General features: G+C 34.7%; 2 protein-coding genes and 1 long non-coding RNA gene across 5 annotated transcripts; 2 read left to right on the forward strand and 1 right to left on the reverse strand.

Annotated features, from left to right (window-relative positions):
• The first annotated feature begins 993 nt into the window (after nt 1-993).
• On the forward strand, nt 994-6,928 carry LOC125203423. 3 transcript variants are annotated; one of them, XR_007173368.1, is made up of 7 exons: nt 994-1,120; nt 3,601-3,692; nt 3,861-4,031; nt 4,426-4,640; nt 5,229-5,402; nt 5,649-5,733; nt 6,739-6,928. It is a non-coding gene; the product is annotated as an uncharacterized LOC125203423 (long non-coding RNA). The 3 variants fall into 3 exon arrangements; XR_007173367.1 differs by having other exon boundaries at nt 3,601-3,681; XR_007173364.1 differs by having other exon boundaries at nt 3,601-4,031.
• On the reverse strand, nt 3,498-5,378 carry LOC125203413 (flavanone 3-dioxygenase 3). The gene is made up of 3 exons (XM_048101752.1): nt 5,169-5,378; nt 4,296-4,543; nt 3,498-4,129 (listed from the first exon to the last, which is right to left on the reverse strand). The coding sequence occupies exons 1-3, from the start codon at nt 5,370-5,372 to the stop codon at nt 3,538-3,540; spliced, it is 1,044 nt and encodes a 347-aa protein (XP_047957709.1). The 5' UTR covers nt 5,373-5,378; the 3' UTR covers nt 3,498-3,537.
• Nucleotides 6,929-9,868: 2,940 nt separating the features above from the next.
• On the forward strand, nt 9,869-11,478 carry LOC125217160 (blue copper protein-like). The gene is made up of 2 exons (XM_048118998.1): nt 9,869-10,128; nt 10,893-11,478. The coding sequence occupies exons 1-2, from the start codon at nt 9,966-9,968 to the stop codon at nt 11,303-11,305; spliced, it is 576 nt and encodes a 191-aa protein (XP_047974955.1). The 5' UTR covers nt 9,869-9,965; the 3' UTR covers nt 11,306-11,478.
• The last annotated feature ends 14,155 nt before the right edge of the window (nt 11,479-25,633 follow it).

The raw sequence follows: 25,633 nt of genomic DNA on the forward strand, positions 1-25,633 counted from the left end.
ACCCTAATAGTAATAAACTTATTTTGTATTTTCAATTGTAATCATCAGCCAAGTACACGAAAGTACTGAGAAAGAAAATGAAAACGAAAGAAAGAGAAGAGGGAGGTCAAGATTGTGTAAAATTCAATGGTTCAGATATATTTTTTCGTGGTATGTTCAACTATTAACAACTGTATAAAACGAGAGAAAAAAATTAGAAGATAGATGGCTTGTGCAATTATGATTGGTTGGACACACCACGGTCCACGTGCATGCAATATATCCGCCCCAATGAACTGAACTACTCCCTCCGTCCCAGATTAAGAGTCACTTTTTGCCATAAAAGTTCGTCCCAGTTTAAGAGTCACTTTTAGAATTTTCCTTGTTTGGTCATACAATTTTACCCCATTCTTCATCAAAATTACATCAAAATGCCATATATACATTAAAATAAACCAAAACAAAAATCAAAAGTGAAAAGGGACACACCTTCAACCAACTCTATCATCTCACTTAATTTATTACACACTCTACCATCTTACTTCATTTATTACATACTCCACCATCTCACTTCATTTATTACACACTTTAACTTTTTCTTAAAACCCGAGCCATAACAATAAGTGACTCCAAATATGGAGTATTTGTTAACAACTCTCATAAAAATGTTGTACTATTATTTGGATAGTAATTATACCATCTATGTCCACAAAAAACATTTCTGTTTTTCCATTTTGGATCATCAACTAAAATTACTCTTCTACCTATTTTTGGTAAGTTTTTGTCAATAATGAGGAGTCCTATTTTCATTCACTATACGCCATAATTTTTTTCTATCATATTTTTCTACTTTACTAATTTTTTATGTCAGCCACTACTAAAACTATATTAGACGGAGATGGTAATTAAATTTAAAACTGTATAATATGTTTTTGCGTCAATGTGACCTGTGTTCCATGAAATGATAATTGATGGGATTTTTGCGGATCGGCCCATTAATGAACAGCCCAAAGCCCAGTATTCAGTTGTGGCTTCTCCATGAACAACGGAAATGGCCGAAAAGGAGATGAAACTTAACCAGAAAGATCTTGCCTGAGCTCTGCCGACGACAGCAGACGAGCGGAGGCGCCGCTGAACTTTGGTTAGTGCTCTTCTATTAATGCTTAAACTCGATTATCTTCGCAGTTTGGAGTGCCGATAATTTATGGATTTCATTCAATTCCCAGTAGTCTGCAGTGTGCAATGAAACTGTTGTAGATGCACGAATATCGGAAGTTTTTATGTGTATTTGAATTTTGCAATTCTAGGTTATTCGGTGCATGAGCTTTCCGTTTCCGATCCATTATCCGATGTTTGTTTTAAATCTTTTAATGTTATAAAAATGGATTGTTACATGAGATCCAGTTCACGGTTTTGTTTATCCAATCGTTAACATTCATAGCCACTGGTACCATATCTGGCTTCAAATTATGCTCTCAGAAGGATGAAACTCAAGCTCAGCTCGACAATACGAATGGAGTTCGGGTTGAGCTTAATTTGCTTAGGTTCATGAGCTTATTTGAGCTTTAAATAACTTTCATTTCCTGTTAAACAATTGTAGTATCTACTAAAATGATAACTTTCCTGTATCCTTTAAGTATAAAAGGTGGAGTATTCCATAAGTTAGATACGAAACTAATAGATCTATATATTTTGAATGAATTCATGAGTACATAAATGAACTTGCTCACAGCTAATGGTTTGAGTAGCGTCAAGCTCAAGTTTGACATAGTTTCTGAGCCTCACTGAACAAGCTCAAAAGAGATTTTCCCGAACTGAAATACGAGTAGCTAGCAAATAACTTGACTTGTTTACAACCTTACTTTCCCTTTGACAAATGTACTGTTAGATAACATTAATATACATATTAGAGGCAGGTCACCTCCAAATCCAGTGCAAACACCCTCTCAAGTTTTCACCCTTTAGGTATTAATGCGTGACAAGCTTAAAGATCGCAAGAATAACGATGTTAAAGTTATAATTGCAGGCTCGTAAATTGTAAGCCGACGTGAAACTTTTCGCGTCATTGTGTTCTTTGTACTTATATATGCATGGATATGGATTGTATTATTACCTTTTTCTTTACGTGGCCTAAAATATCAGTCATGCAGACTGGCAACCGTGATTCATGAAAGACAGTATGTTATACGTGATGGGAACATAAATATGATTATGCTGATGAATATAAGAAAATTGACGAGGGCCGGGATACGTTTGTGTTTTGAAATCAGGCTCACATTATTCAATACTTATTATGAAGGTTTGTCTGTCTGTTTGCCAATGTGGCATTGTCGTAAAATCTAAAATTTTATTTGTCCTTCTGCTAGATATTTATTCTGTATGTGTTTGTCGATATTTAGTAGTGGAACTGGAATCCCTGTGCTTATGGAGAATATATGGACAATAGTATATGAATAAATCATGATGTCAGTTTAATCATTCAAATGTACAGCAACATTGCACTCACCCAAGTAAGAACAGTTATTTATCGTATTTTTAACTTCACTGAGATGACTTGTTAAATATCTAGTTCTCTTAAAATCTGACCCTTGATGGTTGGGTTTTCTATGATATCATACATTTTTTGATGCATGAGCAAATATCTGGTTGGGTTTTATGCATTTCCTCACCAAAAATGTCAACGACACAGACACTTTCTGAGCATAGAGTCTGATTGTGCAGCCAGGGAAATCTGTAAGGTTTAATAATAGATTCTAGGATTGCCTTTTCTAATCTTTATTCCTTGCGGAAAAGAAGAATGGAAAAAGGAAAGCAAACAATGATAAATTAAACTGCATGCTACTTCTTCACGCTATACTCATATATTTGAAGTTACATTTCCCAATCAGGACTTCTTGCCTCTTGCCAAGGGGCACATCTTTGTGTTCGTTCCAGGGTGAATTTTTTTATTATGTAGTGAACCATTAATAGGTTTCCTTAGTAAACTCAGGAAGATATTGACAAATAAGTAGATGTGGTATGCTCAAATGGAAGTTTGCCGAATTTCGTATAATATTATCCATACTTGTTAGAGCAAATAATAGAATGAAAGTTTGTCTGACACTGTGTGAATGAAATGGGAAATATGATAGAAATAAAAGATAACTCCTTCAAAAGAAGGCCCTCTTTCCTTAATGGAAAGGCTCGGCAATGCCGTACAATACAATACTCAGAAGAAGTCGCCCCCTCAACATCTAATGACATAGATTATAAGTCTAGAAAGAAGAAAGATAACTCGTGCTGGAAAATAATGACTAGCTATAACTTTATTCAAGCTCCACTATCCGTAACCAACGCCCACTACTTGTAACCAAAGTAACGGTTGTGAATGCATATCAGTATCTTTCTAGCACGACAGAAATTTTAATTATGCTATATCACTCAATACTTGGCTTCCATCATTGCCGTTATTCCAGGAATTTTGCAAACCTAAGTGCGACCCGTTGGTATCTTGATGTGCTTTCCAGCTTTTGAAATCAGAATCTGTTAAAGAATGATGGATAAACCTTGTACTAGCACTTATTTTGCTTCAGAAATGCTGTCTGAATTTTTTCTTAATGTGTCTATGTATCTACCTTCCAGGATGTCATTATCTGAAAGGAAGTTCAGAAAATCTTCGAAGCTGCCTTCTTTGTAGGACAAGGGATGTCGCTCATCCACTAGGTCTGGAGCAGGTGTTACTTTTCTGTTTATTGCCAGACTGTGAAGGCTAGCAATGGAAAGACGCTTTTTCTCTAAATTCACAGTTGCTCGATGAACAATACTTTTGTATCGGCCATTGCTGAGCACTTCCATTTGATCACCCACCTGAACCACTAATGCTCCTTCGATTAATGGAACAGGCTGCCAATTCTCATTTCTGTCCATCACTTCTAGACCCTGTTGATCTTGGAGTATGATTGTTAACAATCCATAGTCTGAGTGTCGGGGCAGGCCCAGTGCTAAATTTGGTTGGGGGCAAGTAGGATAGCAATTCACAGCTATGACTTGGGAACCTTGCTCCACATCATTCTGTAAGTAGTCTGATTGTAGACCCAAACTCTCAAATACTATCTGTATTAGCTTTGTATGCAAAAGTAGCAAAGCCTTGGCATAGTTTCCCATTTTTTCCCTACAAAATTGGTACATACTCTTTGAGACATGCGATAATGATGATTATGGCTAAATAAGAAAGCATCACTGATATATTTTACTTGGCAAACATATTATACCTGTTAGAAGCATCAGTGATCATATTATAATTGTTAGTAGTGTAAGGACTGCATAGAGTTGCTTACTTGTAACTTGGAGGCTCTGATGGCCACAAGTCGATCCAAGTTGAAATTGGATTGGCATAGTGTTTGATGAAGTCTCTCCAATATTGAATTTTATCATTGACTTGATTTAAACTTGTCCCATACCTTACAGGTTCATGAACATTAGTAGAGGCAAACTGCATTTTTGTGTCATTTGGCATGTCAAAGAAATCTGCGGCAACATCTAGGGCCTGATCCGTTAATGAAACAGGAATTCCATGATTGATCACCTGCAGGGGGAAAAGAAATTTCTAGCGCATGGCCCTAGAATAGTATGTGCTTAAGTTCAAATTGCTTATTTGTATGGACTGCTCATGCAATGAGAAGGTAATAAAATACCACATATGGAAATTATTCAGTGAACATACCGAAATTGCTTCATGATCATACTTTTTTTTCACTTATATATAATAGTAATGCATTCTCACAGCTGATGTTAAACCATGCATGCCATCTAACTGTATATGAACATACATATGCTGGCAACTACATAACACTCTTAAAAAGTTACTCCCTCCGTCCCAATGAAGATGTCCCACTTCTTCGATGGTACCAGATTTTAGAAAATTTTGTTTAGTCTGTTAAGTATAGAGATAAAATGTAATAGAATGTATTTATAGAGAAAGGAAAAGGTAACTGGAGCAATAATGAAGAAAGAGAAAAGGTAGTTGAAGTAATAACTGAATGTACTAATAGAGGAAAGGTACTTTTTGAAAAAATATAAGCGTGATATATTTGTTGGGACATACCAAAAAGGAAAGTGGGGCATCTTTATTGGGACGGATGAAGTATAACCTAAAAACTTTTTTGTCGAACTAGTGGTTTTTATGTAATAATATGTGATTGCTAACGTACCTGAAAACCTCCGAATTCCTTGCATGCCATATGCACTTGTTCAATCACATGTGGCCGAAGAACCGGGTTCTCTAAAGAGGAGAGATCTATGACTGGCAAAGCACTGAAGGTAGAAGGTGGCGTCTGCTCAAGGGTAGGGCGTTCGGCTGGAGGGAGAATGTAGCACTCAGGAACACTGCTTACACCCATTTGTGCAAGTGTCATCGTGCTTGTGAAATGGTGATCTGCTGTGGGGTGAGTGTTGTCTTCCATGTTAAACCTGGGGTTTTTTTGGTGTGCTTGTCTAACGTTGAATAGGCAAGTTGATGATACACAGATAGCTCTAATCTATTTATAAGCTGGAGAAATTACTCATACGAATATTCATGTTTAATTTATGTAGTTACATTGAATGTAGGATGCATTAATGCCGGGAGGCATTTATGTTCTCATGCTAGTACATAAATCACTTGCTTCTGGAATTGATACATATGTTTTCAGTCAGGGGTGGTGACCGGAGAGAGTCAAAGACAAAAGGATGGCAGTCATTTCTTCTACTTGAAGATCTTATTGTGCCGGAAATAAGGTACGTATTCTCAGGCAAATATGGCCCCCACTTTCGTGAATGTTTAATCATATACATATATAATTCGTCAAACAGGATAAATCTAATACGTAAATATATGTATATATATTCAATCTTGCTTACTAAGTTTGGCTAGATGTATTTTATAAAATAATTTTGCATCGTTTTGGTGGCTCACGTGAAGTGCTGGTCATGCAATTTCTAATAATGTAAGAACGCTGATGTCGTAAATAACTTTGTTATTGTTATTCGGGGAGATGGGCTGGCCTTACTATTACTAGCTAGTATTGTGGGAAATTGGTTTGTTCTTGGTTGAAACAGACAGCCACTGTGACGTATATCTTGATTTCTATTTTTGCGTTTAATCATATAAAAAAAATTGAACTTGAATTAGTAGTATTAAATTGGTGAGGGAAAGAGGGCTGGGATAAGTCAGGGCTGACGCCATAGAACGAGAAACCAGTTCCTGGTTTGTTAAATGGTTTTGGAATTTAATAGACATAAAATAAAAGTGATGTGGCGTGGCCTTTCCAAAACCTGTTCTACTACTAGTCTACTACGTAATGCATTTTTTCCTCACACACACACCACAATGTTATTCTACGTTTGTGCACATATACTAATTGGATTTGGAGAATGCATAAACTGCTCATAAGTAACTTTTTTAGATCTTTGTTCAAGGTATTTGCCAATTGTTGGGGTTTAGAAGAAAATTGTTATACATGTCCAATGTTCTAATTTTGTTTAACTTGTTATATTTATTGTGCAATGTTCGATATTTACAAAATTAACTGAAATATCTCCAATATGAAATCTGGATGGATCACGAGCTACATGGCTTACTTGACGTGATTTCGTAACGTTTGAAACATAAAGAATTGATTAGAATCAAAGTAATTATTATTCGGCCATTAAATTGTAATTTTAACATTTTGCATCAGTTAGAATATGTTAAGATATGTCATGTAGAAACTAGTCTTGACTAATTAGTTTTAGCTTCTTCAGGTGCAGGCCAATGTAATCTCGAGCAAATAAATCTCTTAATATCGCGGGAGAAACTAAATAGCTAAGGTAACTGTTAAATTTTAGGTATATATTTTAAACCAAGTTTTGTTTATATTTTTAGCTATGCATGAAACTATATGTATATTAAAATAATTAAGGATTGAATCTATTTCGATCTTTAGTTATTTTATCAATTCTTTCATAATTTAAAAAATTTACATTACAGGTAGCTAAGAGCATCTTCAGATTCCAACCATTCACAAACCTATTTTAGAGTAAATGTTACATCAAATATGATTTTACTTCAACCATTTACACTACAATCAAACTTAAAAGAATATTCTCTATATCATGCTTTTTTTCCCTTACAAAATTTGAAAAAGTTTTTGGGTTTGCTCCAGTGTGAATCCTAAAATTGGTACTACTATATTTTGCTAAAAAATAAATCTAATAGTATGAGTAGGGGTGAGAAAAAAAACCGAAAATTGAATATCCGAACCGAACCAAACCGAAATTTTGAAATTCGGTTCGTTTATTTCGGTTTTTTGGTTCGGTTCGGTTCGGGTGAAAAAAATAACAGAAAAATTGAAAAACTGAATTATATTTTAAATATAATATTATATATATTTATTCTATTAATTTAATATATTATATCATATATATAATATATATTAAATTATATATATATATATTAATATATATTATTTTTTTTGGTTTTTGGTTTTTTTTTTGAAAATGTCGGTTTTTCGGTTTTGTTCGGTTTTTGAAGTTCGGTTTTCGATTTTTTGGTTTTTCGGTTCGGTTCGGTTTGGATTTTGAACTAAATTCGGTTTTTCGGGTTTGGTTCGGTTTTGACAAAAACCGAACCGAAACCCGAATGCTCACCCCTTGTATGAGATTGCTTTTAGAGTACCATTGGAGTTAATTGAATTACTACATTTTGGACTTTAGAGTATCATTGGTTAGGGCTACTAATATGAACTTTGGTGGACTTGTGGATTTTCTCATTAACTTAAAACTTGAAAATCATGAATTTTATTGCTGTCTGGGAATTCCCACACTTGATGATTCCGGCAAAATTGTGGCTTGTCGAAAAATCGAGGTGGCCCAGATTAGTAAGTTGGACTAAATTTTTTGTGTTTTATTTAAAATTTTAAAAATCATTCTTCTTTTCATTCCCACCTACTCTCTCCCCCAATTTTTGTTCCACCACGGTTATTGAAAATGTGCTGGCGGAATATGATTCTCAAAATACGACCTAAGTGACCTGCTTAAGTAATTGCCCACTAATTTTAAACTATGGTTTTCGTTCTGGGCTTAATCACTAGCTTTAGGCCGTAGTCCTAATATGATTGTTTTTTAAGAGTGTTTGTTCTCGTATTTTTGTCCGAGGCCCATTCTGTAGTTATTTTAATTATTTGCCTTAAAATATAAATATTTGGATAGTAAAATTAATTTTAGCATTTTCATGCTATAGTAAAATATAGTAGTTATCATCCTTCTTGTTAGAATTTGACCCAGTTAAAGAATGTGACCGGCGATCACTAGGATGAAACATAATTAATGGATTAAAAACATAATTATGACTCGGACAAGGTAAAAATTTAGTCAAACGTTTGAATTTGTCTCTACATTAGCAACTTTATTAGTAGGTAGAGGAATTCTAAGTTAGAGAAAAAAATATAAATATTTCAAAACCCGCTTATTTCCTTTACTACATTTTATAATAATGGCCTAATACTTCTACGTTAGAACATGCTAAAAATCTCAAATTTATTTATCTTAGTTCTGATGTAACATTGGACTCATGATCGAGCGTGGACGGTTTCCAACTATTTATACAATAAAAATATGTATAATCTTTTGATCAATTAATTATATCAATATTTTGATTAAAATAACTTTACCCATTAATATCAACTATACATGATTTGACAGATCAGAACAGCCAATAGATGAAACTTTAATATAACTGAGATTTGGTTAAGGTTTGGTAATGCATTGACCTTTAGGTGTTCAAGGTTGCACTTTGTATCCACTAATGACACTAAAGTATACTACATAATCAAAGGATAAGTTACGAAAATATGGAAAGGGAAATTATTATAATATTGGTAAAGTATACCGGTTCCATAAGTATTAATTTGATAAAGTCAACAAATTAAAATAATTTTCTACACTACAATGATATACAAGTAACACGACCAAGAGAAGTTGCCGTGTGAACCTAGTCTACACATGGAAATTATTATAATTTCATCTTCTATTTTGTTACTTTAAAATATATTAGGTGTATATTGAACTCGAACCAATTAACAGTAGTAGATAATTAGATGGTGGGAATTATTAATGTTTATTTTTTCCTCTTCATCTATATGAATGAATCAAAGCATTATTAGTTAGGTATCGTATTTGAACGTGTATTAAATAATAGCACCAGAGTAAGTTCAAAGATTCTCACAATATTACACAAATTGCAATTGAAATTGACTATAACATGACTTGGCTTCGTTAAATTAGAGAATGATACAATAAAACTTTATCCCCTAGCAGCATTAGGTTGTAGAAAATATTGAAGTGTTGATTGATGGATGAAATTAGAATAAGAATAATAATAATAATGCAATTTGAAATTATATTAGGTATGGAGGGTGCCAGATGGCGTCTCCTGATTGGATTCGAGGCCTGAAGCAAAAGCCCATTTTTCAACAACCTATTCTTAACGGATTAGGTACACAAATTTGTAAAATAAAACAAGGAAAAAAGTAAAAACAATGAATTGTGTATGTTGAATACACAATTGTTTATTTAAAAATATTCACGCGATTTCGAATTCACTGAATTCAATAGCTTTGTTAAGCACCCTAAAATTCTAAAAGTGCATTATCTAACAAAATTGACATAAATGTAAAAATCATATGTACAACGTCAAAATTCGTGAAAGAATGAAGTTGATACAAAAAGAGAAACTCTAGAGGAAAAAATAATTGCAAAATTAGTTTTAAGATAGGAAAGAGTATATGTAATATTAGAGTAATTATCATGGCTTACGACTTCATTATTCGTCCAATTAAATAATTGTATTTCACCTAATACTATCCGTCTATATATAGAATTGCATCTTCCATGAACTTAACACATTTGAGCTCCGAAAACATTTTTATTCATCAAACTCATATACATACATATAAAGAAAGTAAGACATATATCAATAAAAATATAGTAAAATGAAAATGGGTAGAGCCATTGCCCTCCTCTTTGTGCTTGTGATATTTCCGGCAGCGTACGGGCAGACGCAGCACACCGTCGGCGACTCTGCTGGTTGGGACGACACCGTCAACTACGTCAACTGGGCAAGGGGAAAAACTTTTACCGTTGGTGACTCCCTTGGTATGTTCATCTATATTCTATTTTCGACTTAATTTTCAACTAAATTATTAATATACTAAGTCATATTTAGTATACATGTTTCACTTTTTATACATATGTTTTGTAGATCTTATGTACTGCATAAAATTATCGAGGTTAATCATGGGCTCATGGCTGTTAATTTTTTTGTTGCTTACAAATTATTTTTCTAAATCTTTAATCAATATGCTAGAGAGCTTCTTTTTTTCTTTTTTCAAAGCAATTTAAGTTATCGATTTAGTATCTTAAAGCTAATCTTATAAAGAAAAATATACTAGTATTAAAATGGTTACCCTTTGCATAATTTTTTCTTAGGGTCGGTCGGAAATATAATTACCACTTTTGGATTTTTTTTTCAAACTAACATTGTACAATTACAATTTTATCCTCTATCAAACTTAAAGAAAAACCAGTCACTACAGATTGTAAATCATTTCCAACCAATTAATATGCCTCAAATTTATGTTTTGGATCTGCATTTTTACCATGAAAGTAATACTTTGTATGTTCATCATTAAATGTCTTATTTTGCTATTTTGAAAAATCCATCCCATTTGACTTTTACTGCATTAGGTCAGTGTGTCATACGAATGACAAACTCATTTCACTCACGTTATATTATAAAACTAATACTACTCCCATATGCTTACTTGGCAAACATCTTGCCGGAGCGTTGTACCAAATATGCCCTAAATCTTGCAAAAAAAATAACTAGTGCTTAAAAATAACTTGTTTTGGTATTACAGTGTTCAACTATGGTCCCTCCCATGCTGTTGACGAAGTAAGAGAAGATGACTACACCAGCTGCAACACCGCAAACGCCATCAGCACCGACAGCAACAGCCCCACCACCATCTCCCTCGACGCCCCTGGCACCCGCTACTTCCTCTGCCCGAGGTCCAACCATTGCGGCCAGGGCCAGAAACTCACCATCAACGTCGTCGCAGCCGCCACCACCCCATCACCACCCTCCGGAGGCGGCTCCACCCCCTCACCGCCCTCCCCCGGCGGTGAAGACACCCCACCAACTCCTACAACCACCACACCGTCCTCCCCACCGCCCCCCTCCGGCAACGCTGCCACCAGCGTCGGTGGCAAGATGAGCTCGGTGGTTGGCTTGTTGCTAGTTGTGGGAGCCATGTTGGGAGTAATGAGCTAAGGCAAGAGGCAGTGCTGTTTGTAATTTTCTTTTATTTTTGTGTATTGTTATATTTTTAGTATAATCGTGTGTACATGACTCATTATGTGGTGAGGCTGTGAGACCATCTCTATTGTTATTGTCACCATTTATATTATTGATTTGCTTCAATAAAGAGACCATGTTTCTTAGAATTTGTTTGTCCAATTTATAAAAGGAAAGAGATGGCTCTTCTTCAATGGACCCCTCTTGTTCCTATTTATACATCTCTATCTTCTGTATTTCAGGTTTCTTTCAGTTTCTAATTAAAAGGGGTGACGGGCAATGCTGAAATTCACTCTTGATTGAAAAACACAAGCTATATGAGACAAGATTAGACTGAGGCAATTGACTTTTAATCGATTTGGTAGTAGGAGTTGGCAACCAATTAATTCTTGCTTATAATTCATTTAATACTACCAAAATGTTATCTAGTCAAAAAGTATTTTGGTGCATTTGAATAACCTTATTCGAATAAATTAGTATTATGATCAAGGGCGGCAGATTATAACGTGCAAACGTCTTTGATCAGTGTCCAAAATAGAATTTTGTATTTAGCTCATAAGATATTAAATGTCAAACTTCTTGAACTAATATTCTTCTGCCTTGGCAAGCCATGATTTTAATGTTATAGTATTGTTTAATACAATTGTCAAGAGAAATGCAAATTATATGAAAATTTTGTAGGAGTATGAGATAATCTTAAATATAATGTCAGTACCTATACTAATGCTCTTGAACTAATTCCAATATAAATTAGCAGCAACAAAAAATGTAAACACAATGTCAGCTGTTGATGTTGTGTTGACATTTTTTATTGCTACTATTTTGTCATATGTTGATATTTTTAATGATCCAGATCATAGTTTGGAGTTTGTACAATATATGAGTTTGTATTTTATCACTACCTGGATAATGCCACGTAAGATTAGATTTGGCTTATTAGCTTTCAGAACTTTTAAAATTTATTAATTCTATCACAATATCATTTCCAACTTTTATCAATTTTTCCTCATCTTTTTAATTTGTGTCAATTTTGGGACTCTCTTTTGAGATCATTGTATTATAAAAACTTAAGATTATAGTGAAACACTAATACCAACAGATAAAACTTATTTTTCGGAGTGAAGAAATAGACTATCCCCCAACACATCTTGAGACACCTAATAATAAGAGTGAAATTCAGATGATAAATTTTAATACAAGTTGGAAAGATTGAGACAATATTCACAAATTTCAAAGATTGTGAATTTGTGACAGAATTGATAAAATTATTAATTTAGAATAAATTCGATCGTTAACTTGTATAAAAACACATGCTCAAAGTTGAAACTTGAAAGCTAATCTGTCGATGTTAATTGTTCACTCAATTTTGAACTATGGTTTCTGACGTGGGCTTAATCTAGCTTGATGCCGTAGTCCCAATATGATTCTTTTTAGATTGTTTGGTCTCCTATTTATGTCTAAGGCCCATTCTCAACTTCATAATTATTTTAGTTAGTTGTATTAAAAAATAAATATTCGTATACCAACAGTTCGCATCGCAGTTGGCAGTGCGGAGCTGTGGTGAGTCTGGTGACCATGAGGTCACGGGTTCAAACCCCGCCACCCGCTGGGAGACTTTCGGCCTTAATCCGCAAATTCGGTCGAGTAGGATTAGTCGGATTCTGCCAAAAAGGCGGGTTCGGTACACCTGCGGTTTAAACCAAAAAAAAAATATCTTCGTCGGATTCTGCCAAAAAGGCAGGTTCGGTACACCTGCGGTTTAAACCAAAAAAAAATATCTTCGTCAGATTTTGCCAAAAAGGCGGATTCGGTACACCTGCGGTTAACCAAAAAAAAATATTCGTATGGTAAAATTAATTCTATCATTTTCATGCCATAGTAATTACCATCATTCTTTTTTTAGAATTTGACCCAGTTAAAGAATGTGAACGGCGAGGCGAACACCAGGAGGAAGTTAATTGACATAGTAAATGGATTAAAAATATAATTATGACTCGGACAAAGAAAAATTTAGTCAAACGTTTGAAATTGTCTTTTCTTTCTTAGACCTTAGTAGGTAGAGGAGTTCTAACTTCTAAGCTGGAGGAGCATATATTTCAAAACCTCTATGAAAATAGAAAAAAAAATATTAAATTCATCGTATGAGAAAAACGTGTATTGATAAGGCTAATTTCATGCATCGGTAATGTGCAAAAAAATGTTATAAATTGCTGGGTCTAACACGTTTCCTAAGCCAGGTGTATGAAGAAAATCGCTAGATCAAGGAAGTAAGGAAGGAGATGGTCTAGCGAAAGAAAAGGACGAAATGAGCAGGATTTACAAGGAAAATTGGCGTGACGGGGGAGTCTACAGCTGAGGGCAACAAAGTCATTATCAATACCTCGCTGGACCCACTAAAGCGCTATAAATAGAGAGGAGCATGCAGCGTAATGGATATAGTTTTCACTCTTCTTAGCTCATACATTTTACACACACTTGGGAAACATTCTGGGGGATAATATCGTAGAATTATTTCCTAGGTCTAGCTGTTAGGTTAAGTTTCTTTCTAATATTCCCAAGTCAAGTTAATTTTAATTTTTCCTCAACCCAAGAAAATGCGTGGCAGCAGCCAACACCAAAAATACTCCCAAATCCTTAATTACGATTCTTACGCATCTTTCTCTGTGGGATCGATCCCTACATCCCTATACTAGGTTTAGTAAAGTGGTTGAGGGTTTTTGAAGCGGGGAAGTACTTGTGTGTCCGACGACCGGGATTCCACGCAACCTACGAGTTCCTAGACCAAGTGATCAAGTGGACTTGCTGGATCTGGGGAACCTGCCTTATTTGAATATCGCAACACTGCATACACACCACACTTGTACTGTCACAACCAAGAGATAGGTAGCTTCATGTATCCATCGATCAATGTTTAAATTAATTATTCAGTTTTTTAAACTTATTATTCATATTTAAAGGTGCAAATTTATAGACTTTAATTTGGAGAAGTTTAATCAATCTCATGGTTATTTTTGACCTATAAATATGACATTTGAAGACTTACTATCCACACATTCCTACTTATCTTACAAAACTCAAGTCTGATATTTTAGTTCATACCATAGGAACAAAGGTCGACATCATGGAACCATTCCACATCTTGCTTAGTAATCTAGTGCTTTCCACAATGTATTCGGTAATCAACATTCGTTGCATTCACGTTTATGAAGCTATCGCTCATAGAGCCAAACCAATATACTCAGTTTATAGTGTGTTTTTCATTACCGTGTGGTATGTTGTTTAATGCGCTGGTTTTTGTTTGTATGCAAAATATATAAAATCATTAAATATATACTATATTTTTTTCCCTCAGGTCATTAGTATTCAAACAACTTTTCCGTGAAGTTTACACTCAAGGTTTGGTGCAATGCTTAAGGAAGTGAGGATTTTTAGTATAATTTCAGGTTTATTATCTGTTGTATTTTCATTGCGGTTGTGTGTTTGTTTTGTTTTGTTTATATTTCACTTTTCTCGACGGCAAATTGTATCAAAGAATAAGGTAGAAGGGCAGGATGTGGACGAAGGTCCATGATGTATACTCATATCCAAATATATCTGGGTTTAATCTTTTTCCAATATTTTTATTATTATACTAGATTTATTCATAGGGAAGAATTATTAGACTACTGATCAAGTTTAGATTTTCTTATATTATTGTCCTTTATATTTTTGGTTTAATCTTCTCCAATATTTATATTATTAGTATTAGTTTGACTAATTGTAGTTTATTCTTTTAGTTATATAAGGATCAACTATTAGGCTATTCAATAAGTTTAAGTTTTCCTATTATTATTTGTCCGTTGTATATTTGATTATGCGGTAGCCCTCACTAATTTGTATGGCCGTTGAAATAGTATTTTCTTTTCTGTCCGTCCCATAAAAATAGTTCATATCTATTTATGATAACCTTTTTTCTTCTTCTCTTTTACTTTATCATTTATGGTCCTACCATCCACTATACAATTTCAACTACTTTTTCTCTGTGCATCGCACAGGTGTGATAATAGTATATATAATGGCGAGTTTTGGCCGTTATTGTAAATATTTATAAGTTATGAGCAAATTTTAAATAGTTATTACCACGACATAAGAGTATTATATAATTTCTTCCTTTGAGTTAGAATAGCATTTTCAGTTATACATTGAACATGTAGTTATTGTCATAGGTGGGAGTGTTAAAATGACAACACCTCTTAAAGTAACACCATATCACCATTCCTAGCCAATCATTTGTATATGTGGACGAATAATCAGTTGTCATGTGTCAATCATAAAAATTGCTCAAGTATAAATTTTCGCGGACTGCAATATCCAATACGCTAGACTGCAATTTTTCATGTCTGCAATATCCAATACGCTAGACTACAATCTATAGATTGCAATGTAGCGGTTATACTATTGCAGTCTAGCGTTTATAATATTGCAGTCTAGCGTGGTGTCACAGTGTCACTTGAAGAGGTGTTGTCATTTTAACGCACCCCTTATGGTGCCACCATAGATATGATAACACCATACCACCAATATAGTCCGTTAGATCTCATTTATGGACGCTTAGGATTAAATTTCGTGAACAGAACACGGGTTGCAGTCTACTGTATTAGATATTGCAGTCATGGTAAACTGCAATATTGTTGTGATAAGACAGCAATATTCAATGAATAACACTGCAATCTGGTAACGTAAAATTAGAAATTTCCTATTTTACCCTTCCGCATTTTTTCACGTGGCAGCATGACAAGCACATGATTTTTAGATCCAATAACCTAAAATGGTGGTATGTGTTACAATAAATTGGGTTGTCATCTGAATAAATACAATTAAATATTTGAGCATATTAATTATTTCATGGCAATATGTATGGTAATAGTCATCTATCATTTTATCAATTTTAATTGATTTAAATTAAAAAATTAATGTTTCACTAAATGATTGGTCAATTGAAATATAATATTTGCCGTTTAGGAACGGTCACAAATTAAATTATCAATTGATATTTGTTTTAATTGTTATTATATCGATAACATTTTCAGTTATGAAAGTAAGCAAGTTGTCGAAAGTGTGTACTTCACGCAATTTTAGCAAATAAGGTATAACACATACTGACCAAGAGACGTCAACCAACGGATCAAGACAACTCCTAGACAGCCTACTTGTCGTCGGGTGCACAAACAAAAATCTCCTTTTCAAGACCTCAACTGTTAAGGACCTTCTCCTTAACTGCGATCTGCAGCGTGTTTTCGGCGATCGAAAAGTGTTCCGGCGCCCTTCGTCGGGTCGGCGGAAATAATAGTTTCGAGTTGTGCGCGGGTTCTTCCCGTCGGGCAACGCGATAACTAGGGTTCGTAGAGAATTCCACAATATGTTGGACAAATAATAAATTTATTGATTTACTGAATGAATGCAAATAATAACCATCTATCCCTATTTATAATACTCAAATACTATACACTAACTTATTGACCAAGATAACAATTATATGGAAGGATTTGGTGAATCAAAAGATATAACTAAATAATAAGATATAGGATCGTATCAACTCCCCCACGGTTAAAATCCACCTTGTCCTCAAGGTGGAAACCACGAAACCACGAAGCAAAACGAGAGTTGAAAGCAAAAGCTTTGGCGAGGCATCTCCTCCTGGATCAAACGCACGCCGAGCAGCTTAGCGTTTCCCTTCATCATCACGGTTGAGCAGCTTAGTGGTTTTTGCATCGAGCCACCACGGAATCTCCCACGATAGGCAAAACTGGCCAACATACACCATCTCCAAATCTCGGTGCCCTTTTCCAGCCAAGAATCTTGGCAAAACAGAGTCAGCCCTTGTGTTACCTGCTGTGAATGCCTTAGTTTCCTTCAGATCCTTGTACCTAACCATGTGATCGATTTTACAAGGCCTCGAATCTTCAATCATCTTAGGAGTTACAGATTTCTCGCATATCGTTTGTAGACATCTGATATCGCAACTCTTGAGCTCCACCTTCATTTGCTGCACTAATTTCTGGTGTTGGGACAAAGCATCTACTCTATCATCTTCATCTTCGTCATCTGAATTCCCACACTTCTGCTGTGGACTATTATCAATACATGATAGTGGTGAAGATGAATCACTCTCGCTCACCACATCCCAATGCAAATCCGAATCATCACTCAGCCTCACAGATTGAGGCTCCATCTCTGTGAACTCATCATCATTATAAATGGCCTTATCATGATTATCATCTAATTTGGATGATTTTGATTCATCAACCTCATCAAGAAAACCACCCTTCCAATTCAAGGAATCATTTGGTTTCATTTTTGGATGAGCATTCGAATCGTGATCAAGGCTTGAAGAATGGCTGCTGGGAATCCATTCAGTTTCACAACCAAATTTTTCATTCACTAATTTCATCCCGTTGAGCCGCAAGTCCACTTGATTTAACACATCGGAATCACCCTCAACTCCCAACGGCTGCTCTTCACAAGAAACAAGCTTTGTAGCCGAACGGAGGCTCGGTGGATGCCCGAAGGCCAGGTGCTGGAGCAAAGGGTGGTGCACAGGAGTGGGCTGTTCGAGGGAGGATACAGTCCGACTGAGGTGATTTGAGGGCGAGCGTTGTGGTGATTGGAAATCCGACCTGCGAGTGGTATACTCGATGGTGCTGTGTCGCGGTGGAGCCGATGAGACGTTGGGGGGTAAACCCGACGTCACAATAGAAACCATTGTATTTCTCGATGGAGGATATTCTATCTTCCTGAGTGACGGAGAAATATCTGGCCGATTAAGATCAGGCTGCGGCGACGATCGGAATTTGCTCACCCGGTGATCTGCGGCATCGACACGAGCATCCATCCTGTCAAACGTCTCCAGTTTTGTGTGAATTGGGTCCTTCGCTGTGGTGGCTGGACCATAATCTGAATATCCTCGCGATGCACAACGAGGCGGTGGTTCCCAACAAGATGCTGAGTGGTTAAACAACATATTGTCAAAACCGCCCATCTGGTGACGAGATTGGTGGCCTCCTGGTGGGTCCCAACACGAGTCCCTACAACTACTTCCGTCGTAGCGACCTCGCTCATCATATGGGTTGCTGCCGCGCGCACCAAAATTTTGGTTTCGCCTCCAATAATCTCTCTCCCCAGTTCGCCGATGACGCTGATCGTCATACTCTGATTCCTCCATCTCATCGTCGTAGTAAAATTCATAGCTCCCTCTCATGACCATTGGATCAAGATTTTCGAACCTGCGGTCAATCTCTTCACGCCAAGAATCAAACTTATCAAAATAATCAATCAAACGATTCAATTTGGTATTCACAGAATCGTCGTGGTGCATATCCTCCAAGTCTCCGTCGTCCGTGTGGGGGCGTTGGAAACCCACATTCTCACGGCGTCCAACACTGAGAATGCGACGCGACGATCCATTCGGAAAAGTATCAGGGCGGGTAGCACCCCAGACCCCTCTACCGTTGTTGTAGCGCTTCATGAGTTCACAACAATGAAAGCACCAATTTGTTAAGGATTTTCTCCTTAACTGCGATCTGCAGCGCGTTTGCGGCGATCAAAAAGTGTTCCGGCGCCCTTCGTCGGGTCGGCGGAAATAATAGTTTCGAGTTGTGTGCGGGTTCTTCCCGTCGGGCAATGCGATAACTAGGGTTCGTAGAGAATTCCACAATATGTTGGACAAATAATGAATTTATTGATTTACTAAATGAATGCAAATAATAACCATCTATCCCTATTTATAATACTCAAATACTATACCCTAACTTATTGACCAAGATAACAATTATATGGAAGGATTTGGTGAATCAAAAGATATAACTAAATAATAAGATATAGGATCGTATCATTAACCTACAATACCATTAACTAGTAAAGGGAAGTAAGGGTCGAATCCCACAGATATGAAGGTGTTTTGATTGTATTTGAGATATTTGGAAGTTGGCTACTGCCACGCTTCAAAGGGGGTTAAGTTTAATCTTCTAAACTAATCTACTCAAACTAAACTAGACTCAGACTGAAGACTTCATTTCTACAACAAACTGTTCAACTAAACTCGACATCCTAACAGTACACTACATAAAGTAAATCAGGACCACTGACATCAGAGCGACACACTACAGTAAAGCCGAAAAGCATGAAAAGGTTGAAAAGGTGACAGAGACTGCCACTCTAACTAACTACGATCTTCACCTTCTCTAATCAGCCAAAATAAGTTAGTTAAGCAACTACGGTAGATCTGAACATAGCATCCAACGTAAAACAGGAAACAAAGTAAATCTGAGCTAGATCCATGCAATTTGAACGGAATAAAAGCAGATCAACAATACCTATCCTAATTTCATGCAACTAACGTACGTAAACCTCAGATCAATGTAAATCTAACTAAGAACGACTAAATCTGAAACAACGAGCAACGATTAGAACATTACGACACTAGATCTAAGCAATCAACAACAATCAAACACAACCGAACATGATCAGAACAAAATCCTACTTTGAAAACTCCATATCCAAACCAACATCCATCACAAACTCCATTTCAATCAACAAAAACTCCAACAAGTCAACTCAAACAACAATCAAAACTCAGATTCAAGAGAAAGCGTAAACGAACTAGATAATTACGATCTAATCGAAAGGAAACTTAAAGGTAGCAGTGGATTCAGCAAATCATCTCAAAATAAATGGAAAACAAAGTAAATAAATGTATCAACCACTCGAGAATTAGGAAATCGTAAACGAAAAAAGATCTTTCTAAACTAAGCTCTCTTCCTCTAAGACGAGGAAGAAGATAGTGTGGTTGTGGTCGAACTTCAGTGCTAGCTGCTAATCTCCTTGCTCCATGCTGACTCTGTGGTGTATGTGAAAATGTAAGGCGGGTGATGGTGGGTGATTCTCCGCAGGAAGTGGTGAGGATGGATGATAGATGATGATTTCTTCCACATTTCTTCTTCTATTTATAGGACGGCTCAGGGCACCAATCCCTAGGGCAAGCTCCTCATGATTTGGCATTAATGCCCTTGCGTCGGAAGACACTCCTCTTTCTCTCTCTTCTGACTCATCCCTTGCTGCTTCTTGATATCGACTTCTCTTGATCAACTCGCAAAGCTGCCAGGTTCAGTCGCCCTGTCTCCTCTCGCCTGATCAGTTTGCTCCAGTTCTAGGCAATTTTCCGCTTCTATCCCCACTTGATCAAGCCACACCAACACTTAGCCACTTTGTTGCTTTTCAGTTCCTGCATGCTTAAATATCCATTTTTATTCTAACATTAATGCCCCGGTTAGTGTAACAACCACCATAAAACTATGCTTGGACCGAGCCCTATCAACGTGTAGTTATTGCCATATGATTAAATATTTGAGCACATTAATTATTTCATGGCAATATGTGTAGTAACAGTCATCTATCATTTTACCAATTTTAATTAATTTAAAATAAAAAAATAATATTTCACTAAATGATTGGTCAATTGAAATGTAATGTTAGCATTTTAGAAACGGTCACAAATTAAATTATCAATTGATATTTGTTTTAATTGTTATTATTAGCTAGATAAATGAGTTCCTTCTTTTTGTCTATATACGTGTTCTTTAGTTGTGGAATTATCTTTTTAGTGTGGTCTTGTATTTATTTTTTGTTGCATTTCTCAATGACAAATTGTTTAGAAAATGGGATAGAGGGTTCGTGAACGAAGGTCGATGATGTGGTGGGATTCTATATAACATCATTTTACCGCTCAATTTGCATTTCTTAGTTTAATCTCTTTCAGCATTTTACTATTATTACTCTGGATAATTGTAGATTATATCTATTCTATATTGAGATTAAAAGTGTAGTATGCATATAGTTGTAGCTACAAATGTTAATCTTAGCTGCTAGAAGAATATTTATAGTGACAATATTAACATGTATTTTCTCTGCAGGTGTTCAAACAAAATATTACCAAAAATAACCTATTGACAAAGCCTGTAATATTTTGCACATATTCAACTCAACAAAAAAGATTGTTGGTTTTCTACGTGAAATGCTTAGTGTTGGCATAAATATTGTGAGATTTAGTTATGGATTTCCTATTAAGGCTATTGAACACTATAAAACTTGTTAGACGAAACTAGCCATATATTTTGATAACAAAATTTATGCCTATATAATAATATATCTTTAATATTGTATAAATATACTTTTTTAATTTTTTAAATAGAAATCAATCTTGACACAACATTGTATATATTTGATATTATAGTATGACGTTATTGTTTTTTTCTTTATAATTATATTTTTCAATCTTTTTCATTTTTTGTTTTTCGTTTCTTTCCATTTTTTAACTATATTTATGTTTCTTTCACCCTATTCATTTATCAATTTTGATAAAAACATCATATTTATTTTTAATATTATATGAATTTATTGACAATTTTTCTTTTTAATTATATTTTCGTTTCTTCCACCTGCTTTTATTTGTTACTATATTTATATCTTTTATTTAGATGATGTTACCGCAATTTTTTTTCTGGTATTTTCTTTTTAATTATATTTTTGCTTCTTCCATCTGCTTCTATTTATTACTACTATATTTATACTTTTTAGATGATGTTACCATATTTTTTTCGTTTATATTTTAATCATTATAATATTTATAATAGTAATGATTAGATTTTTAGTCTATTTATGTTAGTATTTTATAATTGATCCATGTTATAAAAACTAGTATCACGCTTGTGCTATGCACGGATTAATATATTTTTAAATATTATTTTTTTAAATTTTTTAATTAATTAAATATAATTAGAATCAATATTTACGATGAACAATATGAGTAATAATTTTAGTCATATGAGAATCAAAAATCTATAAAAATCAACATTGAATCATAATATATTTAAAACAAATCACATAATATAATGTTTAAACATTAAACCATGGAGTAGGATGATAAAAATCTATTATAATAAAGAATTAAACACAATGGATAATTACTCATCAATTTTAAAACTCCTTTATACACTACATTAATTTTAAAATTAAAATCAATCTCATCATTATAAACTAAAACCTTCAAATTTTCACAATCGTCAGTCTTCAACAAAACTTATAGGTAAAATAACTCATTTGTCATTTTTAAAGCCGCCCGCCTCACCTAAAACTACAATAAAATAAGGAACAAAATCAATTTGCAATGCACAAAATTGATAATTAATATGTATTAAAACGATCATCCGTAGAGCAAAGCATAAGATGAGACTCATGAAAGTACACAATCGAACAATTCACACCACATGTATTCGATGAAAGGACAAAAAATACTAACATATGTCAGAATATGCGTAAAAATTATGAAGCAATTCTCCTTGAAGACCATGCTTTTTCTGAAAAACATGATATAGAATATGGTCTATCGCAGTTGCATTATAGGAGGATTGAGGAGGAGGAGCTAAGGGCCCTCTTTGCTGCAGCGGCTTCGGCAGGATCACCAGCACCCCAAAATGATAAAGGCACACTCCGTGCTGTAAATTGAGTGGATAAAATAAAGAGTGAAAAAAAAGTAGAAAGAATAATGTTTCTAGTTTAAAAAATGTGTCATTATTTAAACTGAGACATTCAAATGGAAAAGTATGTCCTTAGAGTTGGGATAAAGTGAGTATTATCTTAGCATCATTCATCAAGTCCCCATATATACTAAACCACAAAATATTAAATGCTGATTGGAGTTCAAATACAACCAATTGATTGTTCCTCATACCTACATCAGATGCATTATGAAATTGTGCAACCAGTTCCTATGACACAGAAAATAGAAAGCTAAAGCCCTAAAACCTAGTCCCCATCAATTGACAATTATCATTGCAGGAATCTGACCTGGAGATATTGCAATCTTGGAGATCCATATTTAAATACACGGTAAATTAGAAAAATTGAAAAATTCTAGGGAAAATTTAACATTTGATTGAGATAGGAAACTGACCTGGAGATATTGCAATCTCGGAGATCCATATTTTCCGGTGCGCTCCTTTTGTCTCTGATCATTGGTAAACATGTTACTGAAAAATTCAACATCCACACTGTTCAAATCAGAGGGGAAAAAAGGCTTGATGTCATGTCATTGTTGCCTGATCTATTTGGGTGAGTAAAACCTCCCACTCACCTAGAGGTGCCCACGGTTCAGGAACCGACGGTTCCGGTTTTGGGAATTGTTGAACCGAACCGAACCGCGAGGGTGTTTAGCGGTTACGGTTCCGGTTCCAAAACCGTCGGTTTCGGTTTCGATTCCGAACCGACGGTTTTCCGGCGGTTTTTTATGATTTTTCACAGTTCCGAACCGCCGGTTTTGTTGCGGTTTTTTGCATTTCCGGCTTCATTTCAGGGTTTTCCGATGGTTTCGGTTCAAAAAGTTTTGAACCTGAACCGAACCACGGTTCAAAAAATCGACGGTTTCGGTTCGGATAAATTCTCACGGTTTCGGTTCGGAACCGTAACCGACGGTTACGGTTTCGATTTTAACCGCCGGTTCGATAAACCTTGGGCAGGTCTATCACCCCACTTAATCACATATGAAATTGTAAAACTTGCCACTCACTCCACTTAATCATACATGATCTTTAAATTATATATATATATTTAATTTAATACTATAATTTTTTAAATAAAATGGTAATCTTGTAAATTTCTCTAAAACTCCCATTTTATATATTGTATAGATTATGTTGAAACTATAACCGGCCAATTTCTAGGTTGAGTCGTATGAAAATATTACTCCTACTGTTATTGGTAATTGTATGTAGTTTGTTTTTAATTTTTATTTAATTTTATTAAAAACTATATAAATTGCCAAAAATTGCTATGCATATTGGTCATTGATGTTATGTTTGAAAAGATTTTGTTCATTTTTACAGTTATGGATGGTAGTATTTAATCATAATTTTAGGTGAGATAAATAACTTTAAACAAGGGAAATGAGTTATTTTACCATTGAGTTCTATTGGAAAGCAGGGACGGACAAATGAGTTATTTTACCATTGAGTTCTATTGGAAAGCAGGGACGGACGTGAAAATGAACATGAGTAGGAGCTAAATTTTTAAAATTTTAATTAAAAACAAATTTCAGCTAAATAAAATTATTGTTAGGAGCTTTTTTATACTACTCCATCCGTCCCAGTTTAGGAGTGCAATTTAGTTAGGGCACGAGTTTTAAGAAATTGTTGGAGTGTGTAATAATTGAAGTGGGGTAATGGAAAGTGAGACCCTTTTGACTTTTTATATGTTTAGGATTTTGTTTTATTTTATTTTTATGAAAGTAATGACATTTGAGTGTAAATTTCATTAACAATGAGGTTAAATTTTATGTCAAAATATGGTAAATTCTAAATGGGACGGATGGATATGGCAACCCAGGACTCTTAAACTGGGACTTAGGGAGTAATATGTACAAAATATGAATAAATTTTTAAATTTTGTAATAGAAAAAAATTAAAAAACTGGATTCATTAGGGTCTAAAGCTGCTCCCTTATTACATATAGGTCCGCTCATGTTGAAGAGTGACAAATTGTGACGAATGGAAGATTTAACATTTGAACATTATATTCTGTTATTTGTTTCAAATTTATCATGTTTCAATGTTGATTTGTACATATGTTCATTTTTCATATAACTCAAATTTTATTAGTTATTTTGTTCATGGTTAATATTGATTCTAATTTTATTTAATTAATTTAAAATTAAAAATTAATATTTTAAAATATCATATGCATGGCTCATGTGTGATATTAGTTTTATAATAGTAACCTAATACTGTTACGTTAGAACGTGCTAAAAATCTGAAACGCAAGCATTCATTAAGTTTACACATGTATCTTATTTGTGATGTACACAAGCATTCATGATAGAACGTGGACGGTTTCCAAGTTTCCAGGAAACGCAATATTTTGAATAAAATAACTTTACCCGTTAATATCAACTACATGATTTGACAGATCAGAACAGCCAAGAGATGAAACTTTAATATAACTGAGATTTGGTTAAGATTTGGTAATGCATTGACCTTTAGGTGTTCAAGGTTGCACTTTGTATCCACCTACGTAATTAAAGGATAAATTACGAAAATATGGAAATCATGAAATATTATTATAATATCGGAAAAGTTATAAAGTATACCGGTTCCATAAGTATTTATTTGATGAAGTCAACAAATTAAAACAATTTCTTATAATAACATGTTTTACACAACTAAGAGAAGTTGGCGTGTCAACCTACACATGTAAATTATTATAATTTCACCTTCTAAT

This window comes from Salvia hispanica, chromosome 1 (genome assembly GCF_023119035.1).
Source record: "Salvia hispanica cultivar TCC Black 2014 chromosome 1, UniMelb_Shisp_WGS_1.0, whole genome shotgun sequence".
Taxonomy (NCBI): Eukaryota; Viridiplantae; Streptophyta; class Magnoliopsida; order Lamiales; family Lamiaceae; genus Salvia; species Salvia hispanica.